The 21,430-nt window shown below is 41.8% G+C and overlaps 1 protein-coding gene across 1 annotated transcript in view; it reads right to left on the minus strand.

Annotated features, from left to right (window-relative positions):
• Positions 1-21,430, minus strand: part of DDRGK1 (DDRGK domain containing 1) — a 40,266-nt gene that overhangs the window by 17,495 nt on the left and 1,341 nt on the right. Inside the window, exons 2-4 of the mRNA XM_042808138.1 lie at positions 15,960-16,118; positions 5,703-5,809; positions 3,679-3,780 (exon numbers count right to left, since the gene is read on the minus strand). Of these exons, the coding sequence (XP_042664072.1) occupies positions 3,679-3,780; positions 5,703-5,809; positions 15,960-16,118 (368 nt within the window). The remainder of the gene's footprint in view (positions 1-3,678; positions 3,781-5,702; positions 5,810-15,959; positions 16,119-21,430) is intronic.

Genomic DNA, 21,430 nt, shown 5'->3' on the forward strand with positions numbered 1-21,430 from the left:
TGTGCTTTATGGGATTATATAAAATACAGAAATGTCAGTAATCAAACTGCCTCCAAAAATCATACAATCAGCTACCCCCTCTGTTTTTTCTCTCATGACTATCAATCACTATTTGAGCCAGCTTTCGTAATTTTGCCTTTCCATCTCCTAATTTATATGGGGGAATAGTACCACCACACGTGTAGTCCACATGGGCTTACTCGTGACAAAATGTTGCTTGTGGAAGTGAGGAATCCCTTCTCTAGAGGAACATATAAATGACATTTTATCCTATGTATTCTATAAAAAACACAATAAATCCAATGATCCCTTTACTGCTTACAGGGGCCTAGAAGAGAGAGGCAGTATCTTTTACATCACACAATCAGTCTGTAACAAGATTTGAAAGATAAGATATTATGATCATAAAGACAGGCTATGCTTCATGCACAGTAATCAAGTATCTATTAATTCAATTTGTTTCCTCTCCTATCACCCAGTCAAGGCTAAAACACTGAAGCCTTTTTATTACCATGCTCCCTGTAAAACCGCTTGCTTTGCTGACTGAAGCAGGAACTTGAGCAACACAGACTAAACATGTACAAATCTTGAATTGTTCTGTTTCCCGTTAAAGACCTAGAAAAAGACAGATACTTAAAATTACTAGAAGACAGTTGAGGATGGACATTAAATATTGTCAGACACTTTTACTTTGATCCACACTAAAAATGTTCAGCAGTTACTGGATTATCAACGCGTCTTAAACCCAAGCCAAAAATAAAATATTGAAAATGCTTTCCCCTGAGTAGCAGAATAACATTTGTGATGTAGCCCAGTGGGTTGGCTTGCTGCCCTGATAAAGACTACTAGGAAAAACAAACAATGAACCAACCAACCAACCAAAAAAAAAAAAAAAAGGATAAAATTACAGAATTTAAGTAGCCAAGGAAAGTATTGGCTAAAAAGTGAATAGCAAGCTAGATTTGGGCATGTGAGTCATTTTCAAAATTCTAGTAAGTACTTCTTTGGACTATTGACCACAAAATTTAAAAAATAAAATATAAACCCAAAGCCTTAGTTTATATTCCTCTTTTTTTCCTGAGCCTTGCAAAATAGAGGTGGAAGTGTTTTAGTGCAATCTTTACTATGAAAATTGAAAAAATAAAAACAAGTAAGATTTTCCTCATATAACCAAAATAAATTACTCAGCCCTAAACTGAAGTGGATTAAAAAAAAAAAAAAGTTAAACATGTTAATAAGCACTTTCTTTGTGAGGAGACCTCTAGTTAGAATTTCACCCTTATTTTCTACTCAACTTTTCAACCCTGCCTGACTGGTCCTGATTAGCCAGCTGCACTGCTAAACCCCATGTCAAACCCATAGGCAATTAACAGGATAAAAGCTTTGTCCTGGGCTGCAGCTTCTTCTGAGCAGTTTGGCCAAATTCAACTGCAATTTGCTTAACAGTTCACCTGCCATGCTGGCTATCACTCTGGAAAGAATTGAAATTCTGTTCATTAGCCTCCTCTAAAGGCGATGATGTTTAAACAGTGCTAGTGTCCAGCCTGTGTGCCTTCTTAATTCCTCTGAGTACTGGAGCCCTTTGGTTCATTTCAACCAACTCTTCAGGGTTTCAAGCATATTAAAGTCCCAGAACCTTCAGAAAAAAAATCAGGGAATTGGGTGGAGACAAAACACTTAGAATACACGGCTGGAGGGAAACTGGCTGAGTTATCTGTTATGGCAAGCCCCAGGGCAAGCAGGATGGGCATTAGACACGTGCTTTAGAGGCAGTCAGAGCTCAGCTTGCCTCTTTCCGAGCTGGAAATACAAGGGGGAGAGACTGTCAATACTTAGGAGAAAAGCAGAGTGGTCGCAGGGACCTCAAGGCAGAAGCTGGTGCTGCTGCAGTGTGCCGGCAGAGGAAAAGCAGTAGGCAGGTCCAGAGGAAGCCAGGTCCAATACTTGTGCTGTTAAGAAATGCCTTGGCTAAGCACAGGAGTCGCTTGGACTAGCTGAGATCAGTTATTCAACCTCAGGGTTCAGGCTTTGACCGCTACCAGGTACTTCTAAATTTGCACATCTTTCTCAGAAGGGCAACTGTGGAATAATCAGTCCCCTGGCAGTTTGTTCAAGCTGCTTTACAAGTCAAAGTCTCAGACTATGCTACATATCCTGATGTTGTAGTGTTGACATTCTCCTCATCCATTTCAATTTCTGAAATTCCGGAGCCTTCTACTGATGAAAACAACAGAGAGTTTGGAAGATGAAGTATTTTGGGGGGAGATAACCCCAGAAGTAAATGTAGGTTCTACAAAAGAGCTCATAGATAAAATCTGCATATGTAATGTATGGAAAACATTTTTAAAAGTTGCTTTATGCTGCCTTCAATGTCCTCAGCAGAGGAAAGGAAACACTGTCTTTTCCTCTTTTAAAATGTTATCAGCAACACACTCTGCTTACACAACCCACGCTAGAAACAAATTAAAATAAATCTGCTCACTGCGAACCAGAGACACCAATTTCCACGCGCATTTAAGTATCCCAGGAAGTTCACGCTGCAAGCTGGGAGCTATGCTCCACCAGGACGGCAATTATCCAGCACAGGGCTGTGCAGAACACCTCAGTCCTTGCCTCCAGAAGCACGCTGCAAAGCTACCACACAACTTGCTCAAGCACCAGAGAGCACAAAGCTCATTCCTAGTTCTCGGCCAGTAGCAGTGACACCTGAAGTACGCAAAGCAGCTCTGAAATAAGTTTGTCTCCCTCACTGATGAAAAGTATTCAACAAAAGCATTTCAGTTGCACAGTACCTGTTTTTCTGGGTCACTCTTGCTAACATACACCTTCGTATGCATAGTTGAGAGATCTTTTAATTGTGAAGCACATGTAAATCTGTCTAATTAGAATAAAGCAATGTAATTTTACGCAACGGTTGCAAAATCGGTTGCTGATGTCTTTCACTTTCTGCCCTGCTGGTTACAGGTGGTGGGCAAGCAGCACTAACCGGCGTAATGGCAGTGGCACTGGGTGAGATTGCAAAATCTCCTTCATTAAGAGACACTCAAAGCTGGGCTGGTCAAGGTCCTGAGCAACCTGCTCTAACTGGACAGGATTTGCGCAGAAGGTCAGACCAGATGGTCTCCAGAGGTACCTTCCAACCTACATTATGGTTCTGTGATAACCAAACTTCTCCTGTCAGACATCAAGCAAGCAACACCCCAGAATTTCCCCTGTGACTCAGTACAGCTCCTTCCTTCATATACCTGCACTTAAACAGCTCCCAGACAAACTAACTGCCAACTTTATCAGCTGTGTTTGTCAGCGTAACAAATTGACCAAGCAATCTGTCACTATGGCATACAGCAGTAGCAGATCCACAACCAGGAGAGACTGGGTTTCATTTTGCCCTAGACTCAACCGTGGGTGGGTGCTTGCTGCTACATGTGTGCGTTGAGGTTTGGAGCAGTTTTCACTTCTGCCAAGCACTTGGGGGAACAAAGCTGGGATCTACAGTTGAAATAACGGAGTACTGTTGTTCATTCAAACAACATGGAGCAGCAAAAAAAACAAATTAAAAAATGTATGCAATAGTAATGAAAAGCAAAGGGAGTTCTGCTGATCACAGACCTTACAGAGAAGCAATCTCAGCAACAAACTTGGTTCAAAATTTCCATCTAAAAATACAACCAATCCCACCTGTCGTTCTTCCTCGAGACGTATTCTCTCCTCTTCTTTCCGCCTTTCCTCCTCTCTTTTTGACTCAAGTTTTTTCCGTTCTTCTCGCTCTGCTTCTTCAGCCTAAAAAAAACATGCAAGCCAAGCCTTACTTGCATTTTTAAATTTCATATTGTGATGCTATGGGAGGGTTTCTTACTAGATGCATGTTCAGAAAGAAACAGTAAAGAAAAAAAATCATTATCATTTAACTCCCTCTCACCCCCCAATCTTCAGTATACTTAACATTATAAATTTAAAAATTACCCTTCTCACTTGCATTATCTGTACTTCAGTAAAGGTTTAAGCTTGGTAAATGCATACCAGCTTATTACTCTAGTGGTATTAAGTAATATTGTGTCATGTCATTCCATTTCTTCTCACTTAAAATTTAGTTAGAATGGACTCTAAGGAGAGGGGAATATAAACTCCGTAAAACCAAGTACATTCAAATTTATCATTAGACTGGGAAGAATCTCTTAAAGAAAAAGCTGTACTGGTCTCTTCAAATAATTTTATTATTTGTTTGCAAACCAAACCTAGTAAAGATACTGTTGCAAAATGGGGAAAAAATTAAAAAGGGGATTTAGTGTATTGTTTAGAGGTTTTTTTCAAAGTTGTTCTTCAGCCTCTTCAGTATACCTACATTTGAAAATATATTAAGAGAACAAGCAGAAGACATTAAAATGGAAGATTTGTGGCTTTGAATGTTTCAGAGAAAAGCTCTAACAGAGAAATTTATCTATCTACATGGGAAAATAAAAATCAGCATGTTTTAAAATGAAACAAAAGATTCCTCAATCCACCAACCGGTGCTTATCTAACTTCATTCACCTTTGCTCAAATTTTCCACAAAAAAGAGGCTAATTAAATAGAATGAATATGGAAAATAATGACAAAATGGTTAAAGCACAGAGTGAGAAAAAGACCATAATGGAAGTTTATATATTACATAATAATCTAGTTTATTACCAACTGCCCTATCTACAGGGCATTCCATTTCAGGGTAAAGCAGAAACTGGATTAAACCTCAAGTGATGCTAATAATCTCAAAATGGTATTTCACTGGCTTTGTTTGGACTCCCTACACATTAGAAATATTAGTAGTTTTGTAAACCCTGTCTTGGTGTAAAACGTGTGAAGTCCACCGTGCACTCCAGCCTCCGTTATGCAAAGGCTCTGCATGTTTTATCTACTTCTTACAACCCCACGTTCCAACTTACAGAAAAATACAGAGTTTGTAAAAAAATATATAGAACAACCAAAGGCAAATAACGCATAACCTGCTGCTATCCAGGAGCACACTTCAGCACGCAAGTTTCAAAAAGCCTGTTGCTTCCCTGGAATTAACAGCAAAATGCTAGGCAAAACTGAAAAAATGCAACAGTATTGAAGTACTTTTGCACACAGATTTAAGAAAGAAAACTGAAAAGCCACAGTGTGTTCGCTCTGCATACTTAGCCTCTGTTTAAGGGCCAAACTTCAACCAAAATCTGACTGCATCACAGATTTTGGTGGATTACAGTGTCTGCTTTTCATCTCCCCCGATCTATAAAATCAACAAACATAGCTAAACATAGATAAAACCATACAAAGTTTTTGCACTATGAGAGCACATGAAACACTACTCAGAACTGCCCACGGTTTTGGTCACAGACTCAGTGTTACAACAATGCTATGTGGGCTTGGGTATATTTTTAAGGGGAGACAGTACTGACATTAAACTGCAAGCCAGGGGAAACCTTCAATAAAGAGCATTCAAGAGTTTAACTCTTCTCTTCTCCCCACAAGAATTCCAGAGAACCTAATGGAAAGAAAACCAGACACCATTTTCCATGGCTCTCTTGGGATATGATCTATAAAGCTGAATTTACATTTTTAAAACACATAACCGTTGTAGTGATGACACTGCCTTTGCCTTTCTGGAGTCTGCCATCACCAGTTATTTGCAGAGTTCTGCTATTCAGGCTCTGCTCTGGGCTCTATACGTGGCAGGAAATGCTTACCTCTCTCTGTGCTTTTCTGGCTTGTTTCTCTTCTAATTTCCTCTGCTTTTTTGCTCCAATTTTCCCAGACACCTGAAATTCTGGCACCTCTTCAGCGTCGTCTTCCTCTGCAACATTGCGTAAATGACAAATTTTAAATTGTCTGTTAAAAGTCCCTTTGAGAAACTTCCCTGCTTCCTAGGAAAGCAGCAGCAGATGAAAGAGAGAAACACATACATTGCAGACGAGATCTATTAGATGGAAAAAGGCAAAAAAAGAAAAAAAAAAATCATACAGGACTGCCAAAGCCACAGTGTAGAAGTAACAAGGCACTCAAGTGAAGTCAGAAGTAAAAGTTTACTTGCTCTTTTGAAGGAAGACTTTTAACAAACATTTCCTGCTTTCTGCAATTAAAAGATATACTTTCTTTTATACATAAAATGTGCTAATGGTTGTCATTATATAACTGCTTAACACCCACCTGCAGAGACTTTCTTCCCAGTCACCTTTAAGCTTAGCACAACTGACACCCATTCAAAAGTGGGATTCAGAGGCACGCCACTCATTCACTAGTTCTAGCCCAATATAAGTAACCTTTAAGGGAGGGGGGGGTGGGGTGGGTGGAAATAATCCCTGCAATGCAAATTGTGGATGTAACTGCAACCAAGCTATGTGTAAATAGTTCTCTGTTGTATGACAACTGGTTGTTTATAAAAATGATTTCTGCCATTGTGAAATAAGAAAGCATCATGCTCAAATGGTGTACAAATGCATTATATTTCTGCTTACCCATGGGCTAAGTAACACTAAAGAGCTTTTAAAGACTGCCAGTTCCTCCCCACCCAATGTCTCATGAACATTTGGCCACTTTATTTGCTACTCTAAATTAGTCCTTGATCCTACAACATACATACTGTGGATTGACCTCAACACTCAGAGAAATCAGCTCACTTCATGAAACACGACACAATATATCGAGATTCAAGTGTCTGAATCAGATGGCAGAATCAAAATGAAAGATCTTTATCACATGGATCCCTTTTGGGGTAAAATAATATATACTTTGAGCATCCACAGTGTTGTTATGCTTGATGCTGACGTCAAATCCAAACGCTTGAAGTCTGCTGGGTAAGCTGAGAACTGCACGGCTAGCTCCTACTTTTTTTCCCCCAAAATGCAGTGTTTATTTGGGGAGGGAAAAGGGGAATAACGTGCAGGGAATGTTCTTCTTCAGTTAAGTTTTAGCCCTCATCATGGCGGGGGAAGGAAACCCAGTTCCCTACTCATACAACCCCAGAGCCCTTGGTTTCTAAGACTGGGCTAACAAGAAGAAAAAGCCCTTCAACGTTTGATAACCAGATTCATGCGAGCCAGCAGCAGCTGCACCTGGAGCTGACCGTGCTGTGGCAATCACCAGAACTGGGTTGGCTGGGCTGGTGCTGGGACTTTTTCTGCAGGGAGGTCTCTCCAGAGAGCCTGCTTCCCTTTTTTGGGAACCCAAAAAGCTGCTGTTAAAAGGAGCATATGGCTGAATGAGACTCACCCTTCTTTTATATGTAGAAATAGGTTTGAAACACTTTTGTTTTACTAATTCCAATACACAGTATGGCACTATGGTTAAGCCACCGAGATACATCATCAGAAACAAATGTAATTGAGAGCTGTGTAGGTGGCTCTCAAATAACTTAGCTGTTTTCAGGATATGGAAGTTAATCTGAAGCAGGCTTGCTGAATTGGGCTTCAGAGAATTACTGGTATCTGATCACTGAGATGATCAAAAGGGTTCCCCCTTCCTACACCACAGAGAGCAACAGGGGACACTCAGACTTGACACAATTGCTTCTACAGTTTTGCTGGACCTTAAAATAACCTTATTTATATTTTAAATACCAGGCCAAGGGGAGTTCCAATCACAGTGGATGAGCAAGCCAGCATTAGCAGCTATTATTCCAAAATTAACAGTTCAATACTGGTATTATTCTTTAGAAACTTATTTCTGGAAAACACCACAAGTATAAAAAACCAACTATGACACTATTCAACCTGAGGTTGCGAGAGCATCTCAGATTTCATCTATATTAAAAGTACCTGAGCCAGAGGTTAAGCAGAAGTCTAGAAAGGCTTTTAAAGCCTTTTCCCACTCCTGGATCAAACATGCCTTTGTGCAGTAGCATTTGCTTTCCTCCCATTTGAAGCATCTGATGTGATCCCTTAAGTACCACTTCCTCCGAGCTTTTTCTAGTGCACAGAGTTGCAACCAAAAGACAGACAGTGATGCAGATGCAGCCAATGATTCATTAGAGCTTTAAAGGTCAGCAATGCACTAAACCTGGGTGCAATTAATATGTGCTAAATAACCCTGAACATGCTGAAAAGAATATAAGCACATGGTAAAAGGCTTTGCTGAATCAACTGGTGGTTATAGCAGGACAGCTGCACCAAAAGCAGAGTGAATGATGCTCATAGCCAGGGAGATTATTTTATTGGGGTTTTTTTGGTTGTGTGTGTCTTTTTTTTTTTTTTATTACATAAACTACTGTTTCAGCAGCTTTTAACAATCACTTTTCACATACTCATAGTTGCTAACACTAGTAGACCTGACAGGGGGTCAGGTGCATGGGAACATGCACTCCCTCTACCCCGTGCTTCAGACGTGATGCAAGATGTTCAGTGAATTGTGCTCACTTGTTGTGAAAGCAGTTTATCATCGCCCTAAGCACTAGGGTTGGCCAGCCTGTGTACATACTTGGTTGGGAAACCTAACAACATCAGACTTTATCGTATAGTCGAAGCTGAAAATGTATTTTTGCTTGAAGGCTGATCTTCTATAGTGCTCTGTACAGTTTATCTGATGTCTTAATGGATGTAGGGTTGTGGCAGGAAAGGGAGAGAAGTTTAGTGCTACAAACTTGACCCATGCAATTTTTCAGTGACTTTCCTTAACTGCTCATAGTACCACAGGACACCAAAGCCCTGTTCCCACGTCAGGATATGGGACTGATAAACACCAAACCTCGAGGCACGCAGGACCCTCTTCACATGAGCTGCCTGGGTGTGACATGATGGACTGCTTTCGACCACTGTCACAACTCTACTAACATGTTCTGGCCCGTCTTTACAGCATCCAACATAACTATACCAACACTGCCAGAGCTTGTGAAGCATTGCCACCAGCTTCCAGCTCTAAAAGACAGAAAGCAGAAATTGTCTGACTTAGTGACACTTTCACACCACTTTACGTATTCTGCTTTACACATACACAGGGTTGCTCAGCTAGCCAGCTGTGAGGTAGTTTCAGGGAACTTTAGCTTTTCCTTAATGTTTTGAACATATTGAGAGGCAGGACAACAGGAAACAGTTCATAGTCCCACAGGTGTTTGAATCTCTTGAAATTTACAGAGTACTTTTTAAAAATACTTCCCAATACCATCTGAAAGTGTGCTGGAGTGCTCATGTTTTCAATCAGGACAGGAATTTACCAGCTACTGTGTACAGAATATGCAAAAACTCCGAAGAAAACAACCCAAATTGTATGTTTTAGTTGCCCTTGTCATCTACCTCAAAGGGTCCATCTTGCTTCCTGTGATGTTTTGGAAGAGAAACACACAGATTCCCATTCACGGAAAAGGATGCAGGCTGCACATGTGGCTACTCACAAAAAGTCCCCTGGGCACAGCTAGCTGCTTTATTTACTACTGATGCAGCACCTAACAAAAAGAGTGAGAGAAAGGGGGGGGAAGATGCCAGGCAAAACAAATAGTTCATCCTGAAGGCAGAAGACATATGTGTATTATTAACATTGAACAGATGTATGACACAAGCCACTGGAAAGGAATCGGTCCACCATATGGAAAGGTGTGGGCATTCATGAGTAACACAGCCCTGCGATGGTACAGTCATAACAATTTTTATTTTTTTTTATTTTTAATTTGGTAGCTATTCAATTTAGGAGCCGAATTAGACATTGGCTTATTAATCTGAAGCCACAAAACCAGCCTACGCTTAGGACAGAAAAAGGACAGCAAGCAAAGGACATTAGCCCTTCTGAGCAGAAGTCAAACAACTTGGAAGTTTTTTCTCAAATAAAGCCATATGGCATAACTGAGAAACCACACACCTACCTCTTCCACACACCATCTGTGCTTGAAATGTCTCAAGGGCAGACACACAGTGTGGATACTTTGATAACACTAAAGTCACTTTCTATATGAATAGCAGCAAGTCAAAATTAACTTTTGATTCACTAGTTAGGATATTAGTAGTCAAAGTTTAACTGTACTAGAAAGGTTTTCCTACTGATTAAGCATTAAAATTCTTTCAACTGCTCCATCAATTAATATAACTCTATTACCAGCTGCTTCACAAGAACAGCATGGGACCATGACAGCGTTTCTAAGTTTACACATTTTCCAGATCTTTCGGCACACCAGAGTACGGGGAGATGCCACGTTATATGAGCGGTACAGAATCTGCTCAGAAAAAGTGCTTCTTATAGTGGCAAATTTCAGCACAAACACATTCTTCACTTTAAGTTATGCACAGTATCCATCGCTGAATGGGGATAAAAAAATTATAATTATTTTTAATAATATTTTTGCCCTAAAACGAGCAAATCACACTCATGCAATATTTGTTTAGATGCAAGACTTGAATGCTGGACTTTGATGCTACACAAAACAATAACGGGCATTTTAAAATGCCCAAATACTATAGTTTTTTAAATTTCTAAGACCCATTTTTGTTTGTTTTGTGCTTTCTTCCCCAATCGTGATTAACACTTGTAAAGGAAAACATGACATTCTTATCTCCAAGTCTTGTCAAACAAAAGAGGAGAGAAACTTATGATTTAATTTATGTTGGAATTGTTAACTTCTTGTTATCATTTTTTATTTTACAAGGTAGAGCATTCACAGTGCCAAAAACCATTCACTTTATCATTATCGATTCTGTGTAAGTAGAGTAAATTTAACCCAATGATCACTGTACTAAATGTTCCTAAACATATGCTTAGATGCACAGGTCTAAAAGCTCAGAGAAAAGGCATGCAGATGTTGGGATATTTAACCTTTTAGAGCTATATGCTGCTGCCAAAAGTAGGGAGCCTGTAGTTTGTTCCAGTTACAAATAAAGCCGTTGACAAAACCAGATTGGTTCTTTGATGCAGTCCTTACTTTCTGTTTGTTAAGAAAAAAAATCAAAACGTAATAATCCACATAAAATCCAATTCTTTTGGCAACACTATTTGGAGCAAGTCTGAGAGGTCATTTGTTTGTAGGATGTTGAAATGAGCACCTTTCAAAATGAAACCCTTGAAATCTACTGAGCTGCTTCAGCTCTCCCTGCAAATCCTTCTCTTTTGCCTCATTTCTGTCTCTGTCTAGCTCAGTCTCACACATGACGCCCAACCAAAGCCTTCCACCCAGAGGGCTGCCCAGTGGTCTTTGTTTTGCTTGGTGGTTTGGAGATTGCTATCATTTCTTAGAGAAGTTTTGTTTCTTCGTAACTACCCCAAATCACGGTGTGGTGACACACACCCATTTTAGCAAGCAAAAATGCCAGCCCCTCAAATCATCATCAGCAAGCTTTGGTCCAAGACACCACTCCCAGTGACAGAAAACCTGGACTGCAAAAACCCGTGTCCTACCCACCGACTGACTGAACAACCCTGCAAAAGGCACTTCGCCTGTGCATGCCCCTGTCTCTCCCCACTCTGTTTCATGTGCTGAGGCAGGCAGGTTTTCTCACTACATGTTTGCACAAAGTCACTGTTGGGAATAATGTATAACAGTCCTTCAAGCAAACAGACATTAGCCTCAGATCATGATCCTCATTATTTTTACCATAGTGGGATCAAGACGAGCCAACCATACTTGCTGTTGTAAGTTCATTCCTGCAGGTTTATTGTCATTTGATAGGAAACTACAGTACTAAAAACTTTTATGCAAACATCAGATTGGCTGCGTAACTTTCTGTTCCAAGCTGCAAAAAAAAACGTAGTGTCAAGAGAAGTACCTACGCTTCACTGCAGAGCTCTTTGCAGTGTTCAAGGTACAAGGAGCAGGTTTGGAAACACAAGCCTAACTCAAGAATTGGATGACTGCTTTTTCTGCATGTGACCAGCAACCAAGTAAAAGCTCTCAACAAAACATCTTTACACGTACCCAAAGGTGATCAAAGTCCAAGCTGATGCACTCAGAGCATCTTCAGTCAATGAATAAATGGGATCTGGAATTGGAAAACAGCTAATGCTATTTATTCACACTACCCCATGCCCCAAACAACACTCAATCTGACTCCAATTTATCCCCTTTCCCCCACTTCCTTCCACTGCTTAGCTTGGCCTCTCCTGCCCTAAATGGTTAATGCCTGGAATCCACACACATTTATGCCCTGCAGTGAGTTTATTTTCATCTTGGCTGTAGCTAGCCCCAAAAAGCCACTTCTGCCTGGGTTCAATTTAAATCAAGATACAACAGAACTAATTAAGTCTGCTAGCTGGGATCTCAGAAGCAACCTAAGCACAGGAATACAGAACTCTCCTTCCAGGCTCATTTTCCGCAGGGAAAGGCGTAGGAACCCTGCTACAATGTGCAGAGCAGATGTCCTCTGAGGCCCAGACTTTAACAACAGTTGCCTAGATCACACTGGGCTGCAGGAAAGGCGGTAGTGTTATGACTCGAATTAAGTTGGGCAATAGAAGCCAGCCAAACCCGTTTTTCTAAAGTCAGCCTGGAAGTCACTCTGGTGGAACACAGCTCAGGGGTCTCAGTCATTTTGAGAACTACTTTGTTACCCATGAAAAATATCTCCCCAGCAATCTTTGGTCATCAGAAGATATTATTAGATGTTGATATTCTCATAACAGATGACCTCCTTTGAGTACTCAGCTAACCACTGAAAAACATTACTCAGGCAAACGGAGCTCACGTAGGCACCCGGCTAGCGGGCCTGCCCCCGCTGCACAGCGCTGCCCACACGGAACCCGTGAATAAGGAACCTACGTGTGCCGTGTGGGTTGCAATTCTGGTAGGAAAGTCAAGGCATTTAGTGCTTCACCGTTTATTTTCTGTCTGTGACAGTCTGCAAGTAATTTAGGTGTCCTACCCACCCCACCGAGCTAAAGGAAGAATTATAACCTGGTTTAGCTCCACTGGCAATGGGTGTAGATTTGAATATTCTAAACAGTCATTTACTATCCTTGTCTGTAGTAAATGACTCCTTATGCAGACTTGCAAGTAAATAAGATTAAGATTTCAACTACAGAAGTGACAATTAAAAGTTATCAAGGTTCTGATCACAGAATGGTTTGGGTGGGAAGGGACCTTAAAGCCCACCCAGTGCCACCCCCCTGCCCCGGGCAGGGCCCCCTTCCCCCAGCCCAGGGGGCTCCCAGCCCCGTCCAACCTGGCCTTGAACCCTTCCAGGGAGGGGGCAGCCACAGCTGCTCTGGGCACCCTGGGCCAGCACCCCACACCCCCCCAGTGAAGAATTTCTGCCTTACGTCCAATCCAGCTCTACCCTTGTTCAGTTTAAAGCCATTACCCCTCATCCTGTCACTACATGCCCTGGTAAAACATCCCTCTCCAACTTTCTTGTAGGCCCCCTTTAGGTACTGGAAGACTGCTATAAGGTCATCCTAGAGCCACATTTCCCCCCCAGTCTCTCTGCAAGAGATTTGAGTACTGTCACAATACAAGAACTCAGCACAGGCAACAGCAACCACGGGCTGCTATTTTACCCTTGAAGCTTTCTTTCTCATTCTGGAATTGAAATCTTGCTGTTGGATGGAAAACAGAAAACCCTCATGCTAACCACAACTCCAAAGCCTGCAAGTGTTTCTTTGAGACTATTTCCTAGAGTCAGCAGAACTGGCTCCAATGAAGCAGAATATTTTGGTGATAACAGCAGATCCTACCTGGCTCTGCTTCTATGTCTTTAACGGTAACGTAGGTATGGCCAGGGCATCCTCACGCCCTTCCCAAGTTCAGGGCTAGAAATCTTGCAGCAATGGGTTGGTGTTATGCCTGCACTGACCTGTGGCAGAAGTCAGAGTGACACCGAGCAGGCCCAGGTAGCTTTGCCCAAAGCTAAACACCAGCCCAAAGTGGAAATTCCACACAGAGAACAGAAACTTCCTAGTAAAACATGTCAACAAATTTAACAACATTTTAACAATGAAAAAAACCCCCACTTCAGTTGCAGATGTTCAGGGCCTTCTAAAGCAACAAGAACATTTACAAGTCAAGACTAAAGAAACCAGACTGCCTTGTTTTCAGTGTTTCTGTCTCTATTGCCAAATAACTTCACTCTTCAGCCCCAGGTGCCCCAACTGGTCCTGCATTTCCTGGGACTGTACGTCACTGCATGCATTCTGGGCTCTCTTTCCATGTGAGTCAACTAATTTTTATAACACAAAACTCTGCTGTGGGGATAACTTGCTATTTCAGCAGGTTCAGATGGAAGCAGTAATTAGATAAAATTGCTCTTTTGCCATGACACAGAGAAAATGCACATGGCCCCCACACAAAGCAGACAAATCCAAGAGGTGATTCCAGGCCTATGCCACACGTCCACAGAGTGAGCCTCAAAACACCTACCACATCCTTTTCTAAGGGGAAGAAAAACAACAAACCAACAACCCCACACTAACACAGGTAGCTCAGGGCCAGAGTAAGGGCTTCGCAGCATAGATGTGTCTAGTCCAGGACAGAGGGGGGCTAATGCCAAGTAATACTGGCCACCAGTCATGGCACACCTCAATGCTGGGGAACCAGGGCCAGATGCTTCTCTCCACAGTTATACTGCTAAAATCTGTGCTCAGTCTCCAAAGGCTTTGGTGCTATTGCAGTGCAGCGGTGCTCACACACATGGGAAGACCATCCCAGAATATATATAAAACCCCACACAGAAGCACAAAATAAAAGCAAAGAGCAAGAAGTTGAAAGAGAAATTGAAAAAACCCAAATAGAACAGGGATGTCATTTCAAAGAAAACTTCATGCAAGAGCTGCAAAACTTGCATCTGATGTACAGTAAGCTGCAAAAGAATTATTTATAAAGCCCAATGACACAGATTCTTCCACTGCTGAAGTGACAAAGAAAGATAAGCCATTTGCTTTGACAGCTTCACTGTCGGCCTTTGGCATTCAAACTTTTGATGTCTGGAGTTTAAGGCAAAAGATTTTTAGATTCCATTTTTTTTTTTTTCCAGGACGCTATCACATGAAAAGAAATAACAAAAGTTGAAAAGTTCAGACTTGCCAATTTTCCATTTGTGAAACTGCTGAACACAATTAGCTTGAATAGCACGTTTACCTGCCAACGTGAGGGCAAGACCCTTTCTACAAACTGCAAGACAAGAAAAGCTGAAGAAAGTGCAACTAGCCCCTAATCAAGGCATCACACAGATGTGTGCTCACTGTTTCTGACCTACCACAGATCAGAAAGACACCCTGATCTCCACTGAAAACTCAAGTGAAGCAAAGCTCACTTTTATTTGAACAAAACCCCTGAACACTTAACCTACAATCTGAAAGAAGAAATCCAATTAGGTGAATCATGGTGACATCGTCTCTTTAGCAATAAAGATAATAATGTGTGAAGTTTCACGAGAAAAGGGAGTGAGGCTTACAGGGTACAGAAAGATGTTATTTCTCACCATATTCTTGTCTATAACCACACCACAGAAGTGCAGCTATTAACTGTAGATTCAGCACAGGAACAGAGGACTTGCTGTCAACAACCTGCTGGCACTAAGACAAAATGCTGCAGTCTGTGGTGATCTCCAGCTAATTGCTCGATTCTGATCACCACCTGGGTGGCTTCTCAGAAAGAAAACTCCAGATTTTGCAGATATTACATTGGGGAATTAATGCTTCCCACTGATTTGCAAGAAACCAATACTTTGCTACAGTTTGTTATTCTAGCGCAAGGTGTGGATTCTGGTTACCCAATTTTAACCCGCGTGGCCAAGCAGGAAATACGAAAGGCAGTTTCTAGGAAGTAAGTGAAGAATATGTTGTGATGCAGAACAAACTGCCAGAATTCACCACAGAAGGCGGCAGGCACTTCAGTTAAAGGTAAGCAGTATCTAGAGATAAGGGATGAAGTACAGAGAGAAGCTGGACGGTCAAACAGACTACAGTCAAGCGGTAAATCATTCGCAGTCAGCAGAACAGAAAAACTTTCTTCAGGAGCCAACCGCACCCCTTCACCAACCTTAACGCCTGCGGTTAAGGTCCGTTTCAAAGGTTGCAAGATGAGCAGAGCCAAAAGTTACCTTCCACCCAGCCCTCCTCCTGCTGCGCTCTCCTCTGGGCCATCATCCGGTTCCCCATGTTCCTCCGGCGCCTTGGCATCCCCTCTCCCCGCTCTTCCGCGTGGGGCCGAGGCCTGGCCGCTGCTGCCGCCGCTGCATTTCCCTGGTGTTCCTCATCAGCTGCAAAAGGGAAATACGATGAGAGGCTCGCCATCTCTGCTTGCTGCAGCTGGCCTTCTGCCCGTCAGCCTCGCAATCAGAAGCGCGATACCGGTGGTGTTTTCCAAACGAGAGGACGCTTCCCCGCTCTGGTGTGGGATTTTTTTTTTTTCCCTGCACGGCAGGAGATACGTGCAAGGTGCTTTCCCGTGATTAAGCGGGATCATGCACTGGAACCTTCTTATTTGTGCACAGTGCTCTGTGCAATGGAAATTTTATCCTGACAGCAGTCTCTTCTGCAACAGCATACAGATCATTGTAAAGAAAAAGCTGTAGCTCTGTGCTGCTAATGTTACTTGATCTGACAGAGCCCCCCCCCCCCAAACCTGAAAAATCACCACACAAAGACACACACACCTCACCAAATGCTCAAAAAATATTTTTATTTAATCTAAACAGATTAATCTGCTTTTCCCTTCTGCCAGAAAACAATTGCCTTTATCTGGCAGAACCAGCAGTCTAACCACTTCTGAGTTACCAAAAGGCAAGGACCCTGAAGTACCTTCTTTCCCTTCTTAAGTATTCTGATTTTTGAAATTTTTATTTTGTACTTGTGTAATTTAGAAGTAGATTCATCTGAATTCAAACCCCAGAGCATGCATGTTTCAGAGTGGAATATGTAAATCATTATACCTGAAACACAACCTGAAACAAAACCTGAACAGCGAATAAGAATTACAAATTAATCCTTAATACAAAAAAAAAAATCCTTAATTCAAAAAAAAGGCCATCATATATACAGGGTAACTTAATTTTACCACGTTGATTTAAACTGCAGGTCTCCCAACACACACAGGCAGGGGAAGAAAGAACACCAAAGGTCACTGCAGCTCTCACTACCATCCTTTCTGCATATGCTTCAGTTCCTAATGAAGATCTGACAAGTGAGGAATATCATAAGAGGAGCGGCTGGGAGACACCATGGGAGCAAGTGACTGACCAGTGGTCTCTTTTCAGAAGTTCTCCAAAAAAAAAAAAACCACCCCTGCCAGGTTTTTCTTTGAGACCTCCATGATCCTGTTGCTATCAACTATGGTAGTCACGGCGAAACAATCAGATAATGGTAAAATAGCATCATCCTCAATACCAGCTTTGCATATTCTGTTGATAAGTGTAACTGATATTTGTGTACATTGTTACTTGCTCAATCATGCAAAGTATTAACTACTATGCCTTAATTTGGGTAAATATTCAAATGGTCTCTGGGAAAGCTGCAGAACTACTCATTTACTTAAACTCAGGACACATTTTTTTTGTGCTTTGCCCAATTATATGGTGTCCCAGCAGGAGCACAAAATGCTTCCCATACTCTGCCAAGTCTCCAGCATCCTCAATCCAAACAATGCCTTCCTAAAAAAACCCTACTATTAGCATATCTATGATAAGAAAATAAGATTCATTATGACTACATCTACATGACGATCAAAGGTATGCCTGCAGCTCATCTCAGTGTATCTCAACGAGCTTCAAAGCCACTAACTTCAGCACTGATAACGCTGCAGCTGCAGCAGCACCGAGCTCAGCACAGGCTGCACAGCAGAACAACCTGGGGAAGTATTTGGCCAGCAAAGCCACGAGCAGTTCAGGATTGCTGCACCAGTGGCATTAGCAGCCCCCCCAGCAAACTCCAGCACTGACACGCACCCTGACGTTCTGAATCAAGTCACTGTACTCTGCTGGCACCCTCTTGTTCTCACCCTCTCCTTTTATCTGTGGATCAAAACACGTCTATAATAAATTATAAAGTACAGTCTGCAGGGATCCAACCATTTTCCTTCAACGCTTGACCAGTCTTATTTATATCATGATAATGCTTATTTTGAATGCTACAGAGCATGCTATAGGAAAGCCTTATACTGCAGAGCAGCAGATCGCTTATTGGGACACTACTAAATGCCAGAAATACTTAGTCTGCAAAAAGAGTTTTTATATAAATGCAATATCTCTCTTAACAAGTTCTTGAGATACACTGCAATTCAAACCTTAGCATCATTTCAGATGAAAGTTTCAGTGTGTCTATCTCAGTAACTTCCAAAGGGCATCCTGCACAGTGTATCAGCTGTGCAGTTCTAGTGCTCACCCATTCTGGGGCTTGGTTTTGGTTCCAGTTGTCCTGTGAAACGGAGCGTTTTGCACTTTGGGAAAGAGGAATCTATTTATAAGCCACGTATTCATTTCAAACTGAGGTGCTTAACCCTCACAGAGACAAATGTGTGAGCCAAACTATCCCGCTTTCTCAATTGAACTCTCTACAGGAGACATGGGAATTCCCTCAAAGTTGACAAGTGTCAACCCCATCAAACCCGAGCCATATCATGGTCAAACACGTAAGGCGATACTTGTCAGATCTCCAAAACATTTGGACAAAAAAAATGAGGACACCTAGACACTATGGACTGTCATTTAGTAGGAAAAGATACGTTTTAATACAGCTTTTTTTCTTCCCCCATCCCCTACAGCTTCTGTTCACAAGGCGTTCAGCTGGACAATCATTTGAAAAAAATTGAATGTTAGTCCTCTCATTTCTTCTGGTCCTTCATGAGGGGGCAGAGGAAATCTACTCACCCAGGCCTCGGTACCTGGCTGGTTCTTCAGGGGTCAACGATTTGTCTACGTGGCTCAAGACACATCATTTGTTGCACTATCTAGAAAGTCAGACATGCTCTCTCCTCCTCTGAACTGGAAATACCATAGATTAATTAGAGCTCCACACAGAGGGGTGTGACTAGTGGTTTCACAGAATGCAGGGGACACACAAAACCCTCTTGTTCTTACTCTTTGAAATGGATTGACCGTAAGATTTGAGGTCAAGAATAATTTTCTCTGGGGTCTGGCCCTGTGTTTTTTTCACCTTCTCTGGCAGCATAAGGTATGGTTTGGCCACTGCACTTATCTGAATACATCTCTTCATTTTCCTGTAGCTGCAGAGGTCTTGTATGTAAGTGGCAACCCAGGCTAGCCAGTTCATGAAGATATTAGTCACACAAGGACGAATTAGACTTGATATAGAGCCACTGAGTGTAACTTAATGCCCAACATTATATAGGTGAGACAAGTGATTCCACAAGCTGTGTGATGGTTTGCAGAATGGCAGGCCAGAATAAATTAAAGCTCTCAAATTAACAGGCAGTACAAATGAAAAATTAAACAGGTGTCTGGAAAATGGACATGGGTTTAGTTTGTATTTTAAGCTGCACGTTCTCCAGCTTCTGACTCAGCCTTTCAAAACCCAGGCAATACCTCTTTTCTGGGGACAGCAGGTTTACTGCCGTGCTGAGACAGCAGCTCTGCCTCTGTGTTTTCAGAAACATCAGCACAGTGCAGAGGCAGCGATGGAGATTATTTCATCTGACTTGTCAGCCAGCGCACAGCAGCAACTGTGAAACTCTGGTTGTACTATCAGAGCTCCTTCCCAAAGAGAAACAGGGCAGAACTCTGTTCTGAAAGCAGAGCTCTTTCCTAAACTAGATATGAAGCACCACTGTTATAACATTACAAAGAATACTGTGAAACCTTCCAGAGCCCAGACTTCCTAGGCCTAATTTTACAACCCCCAGGCAGAAATCTGCTCCTTTACAAAGCTTTGCAAATTTCCACCTGCTCAGAGCAAAGACATTTTTTTCTTGAGAAGTCATCCTTTGCCTATGACAGCACATTGTCTTCAGTTATATCAGATAAGCAAGTCCACCAGGGTAACACCTGGGCTGGCAAGTTTCGAGGCAGTCCAACAAGACACAGCTACCAGTTTGTGAGCTCCCTCGTTCTGCACCAACGCGGAGAGAGCTCCACCTACTGCACCCTCACACGTTAGTGGTACTTCCCGCCGCACTGGCAGCATCCAGCATCTTCTACCTTCATGCTAACCTAATCTGTGAAATTCAGCAAGAAGGTGATTCAAAATGCAACAGGTGGAGGAAGTATGCTCAGCTTCCCTGGGGAGGCACTTTTGCCCAGTACAGCTTATCACATTTGGGCTTGTTTACAAATAGATACGCCAACCTGCGTATAAAAGCCAGCAATGCAACGGTTTTTCTTCCTATTCTCAGAAGAACAAGTCCAGGCATGATCTTGCTGGAAACACTGTGCTGCTCCAAATGACCTTTCAAACGAAATACAAAGTTACAGGACTTACCTCTTGTGATCCTCAGCTCCCTTTGTGATCTGAAGCAGACAGGTCAGGATCATTTTTAAAAGGGCAATTCCCAAAGTGTGAGTGTGAAAAGAAGCTGCTGACCTTATCCCCAGACATTAAAAAGAAAAGGTGAGCGCTACCAACCCTTTCTCTAGGTCAAGAGTCCCTGGTTTCAAGACCTCTCCATCAGACAGCGCAGATTTACTAGCAGAATTGTAGCAGCTTTCATTTTCCACATAAGAAAAAGGAACAGGAAAGCAAATTTGTGTTTAAAGACCAAATTTTGCAGATATTAAACACACCACAGCCCCAGCGGTTTTGAAAAATAGTTTCTGTTGTGTAAGGAGAACAATGTTAAACCCACAATATGAAATTCTGTAAAGGACTTCATAATGACAGAAAGCAGTATATTAAGATAGAAATTATCTTAAAACCATAATAAAAAAAAAAAAAGGAACACCAATGTGGAAGTGTTGAAAAGATGCCACTGAAAAAGAGGCTTCAAAATTATAAAAGTATCCTGAATGTAAACTAACTTTAACCAAGCTGCTCAGAACCAATATTTAAAGCTCTAAGAATTCAGACCATTTAAAAAAAATGTTGGGGCTTCAAGTTAGTTAGAACTGTGTACACTTAAAAGAAAAAAGAAATCCTCCCAAGCCCCACAGTTCCTGATTTACCTAAGTCATGATACAAGGCAAGTTCAGGAAATTATGTATTTCCAGCAGCCTCATTTCTCTGGGACAGGCACTCACTGTTTGCCAAAAGCTTTGACTAACTGGGATTCTGACAAAATTTCATCGGTTTCCAAGCTATTGAGAAAGATTTAGACCAGATTTATACAAGAGAAGGTGTGAGATAAATGCGTTGGAAAATGTAATTATTATCAGAAAAAACTTTTAACACAAAGTCCTTGGTAGCATACACTCTTGCATTGGCACAACTGTGTTGCTACTAGAGGGGTTTTGTTTTTTTTTTTTCTCTTAAAAATTTGTCAAAGCTACCCCTCCCTCAAGAGGAAAATAAAAACAAAAAATCTCAACCCCCCAAACACCCCAAATACTAGAAATTGTTGCTACACTGACAAAGAATTGCAGAATGCTTTGGGCTGGAAGGGACCTTCAAGATCATCCAGTGCCAC

Source organism: Tyto alba, unplaced genomic scaffold, assembly GCF_018691265.1.
Source record: "Tyto alba isolate M040663 unplaced genomic scaffold, T.alba_DEE_v4.0 Super-Scaffold_6, whole genome shotgun sequence".
Lineage (NCBI taxonomy): Eukaryota > Metazoa > Chordata > Aves > Strigiformes > Tytonidae > Tyto > Tyto alba.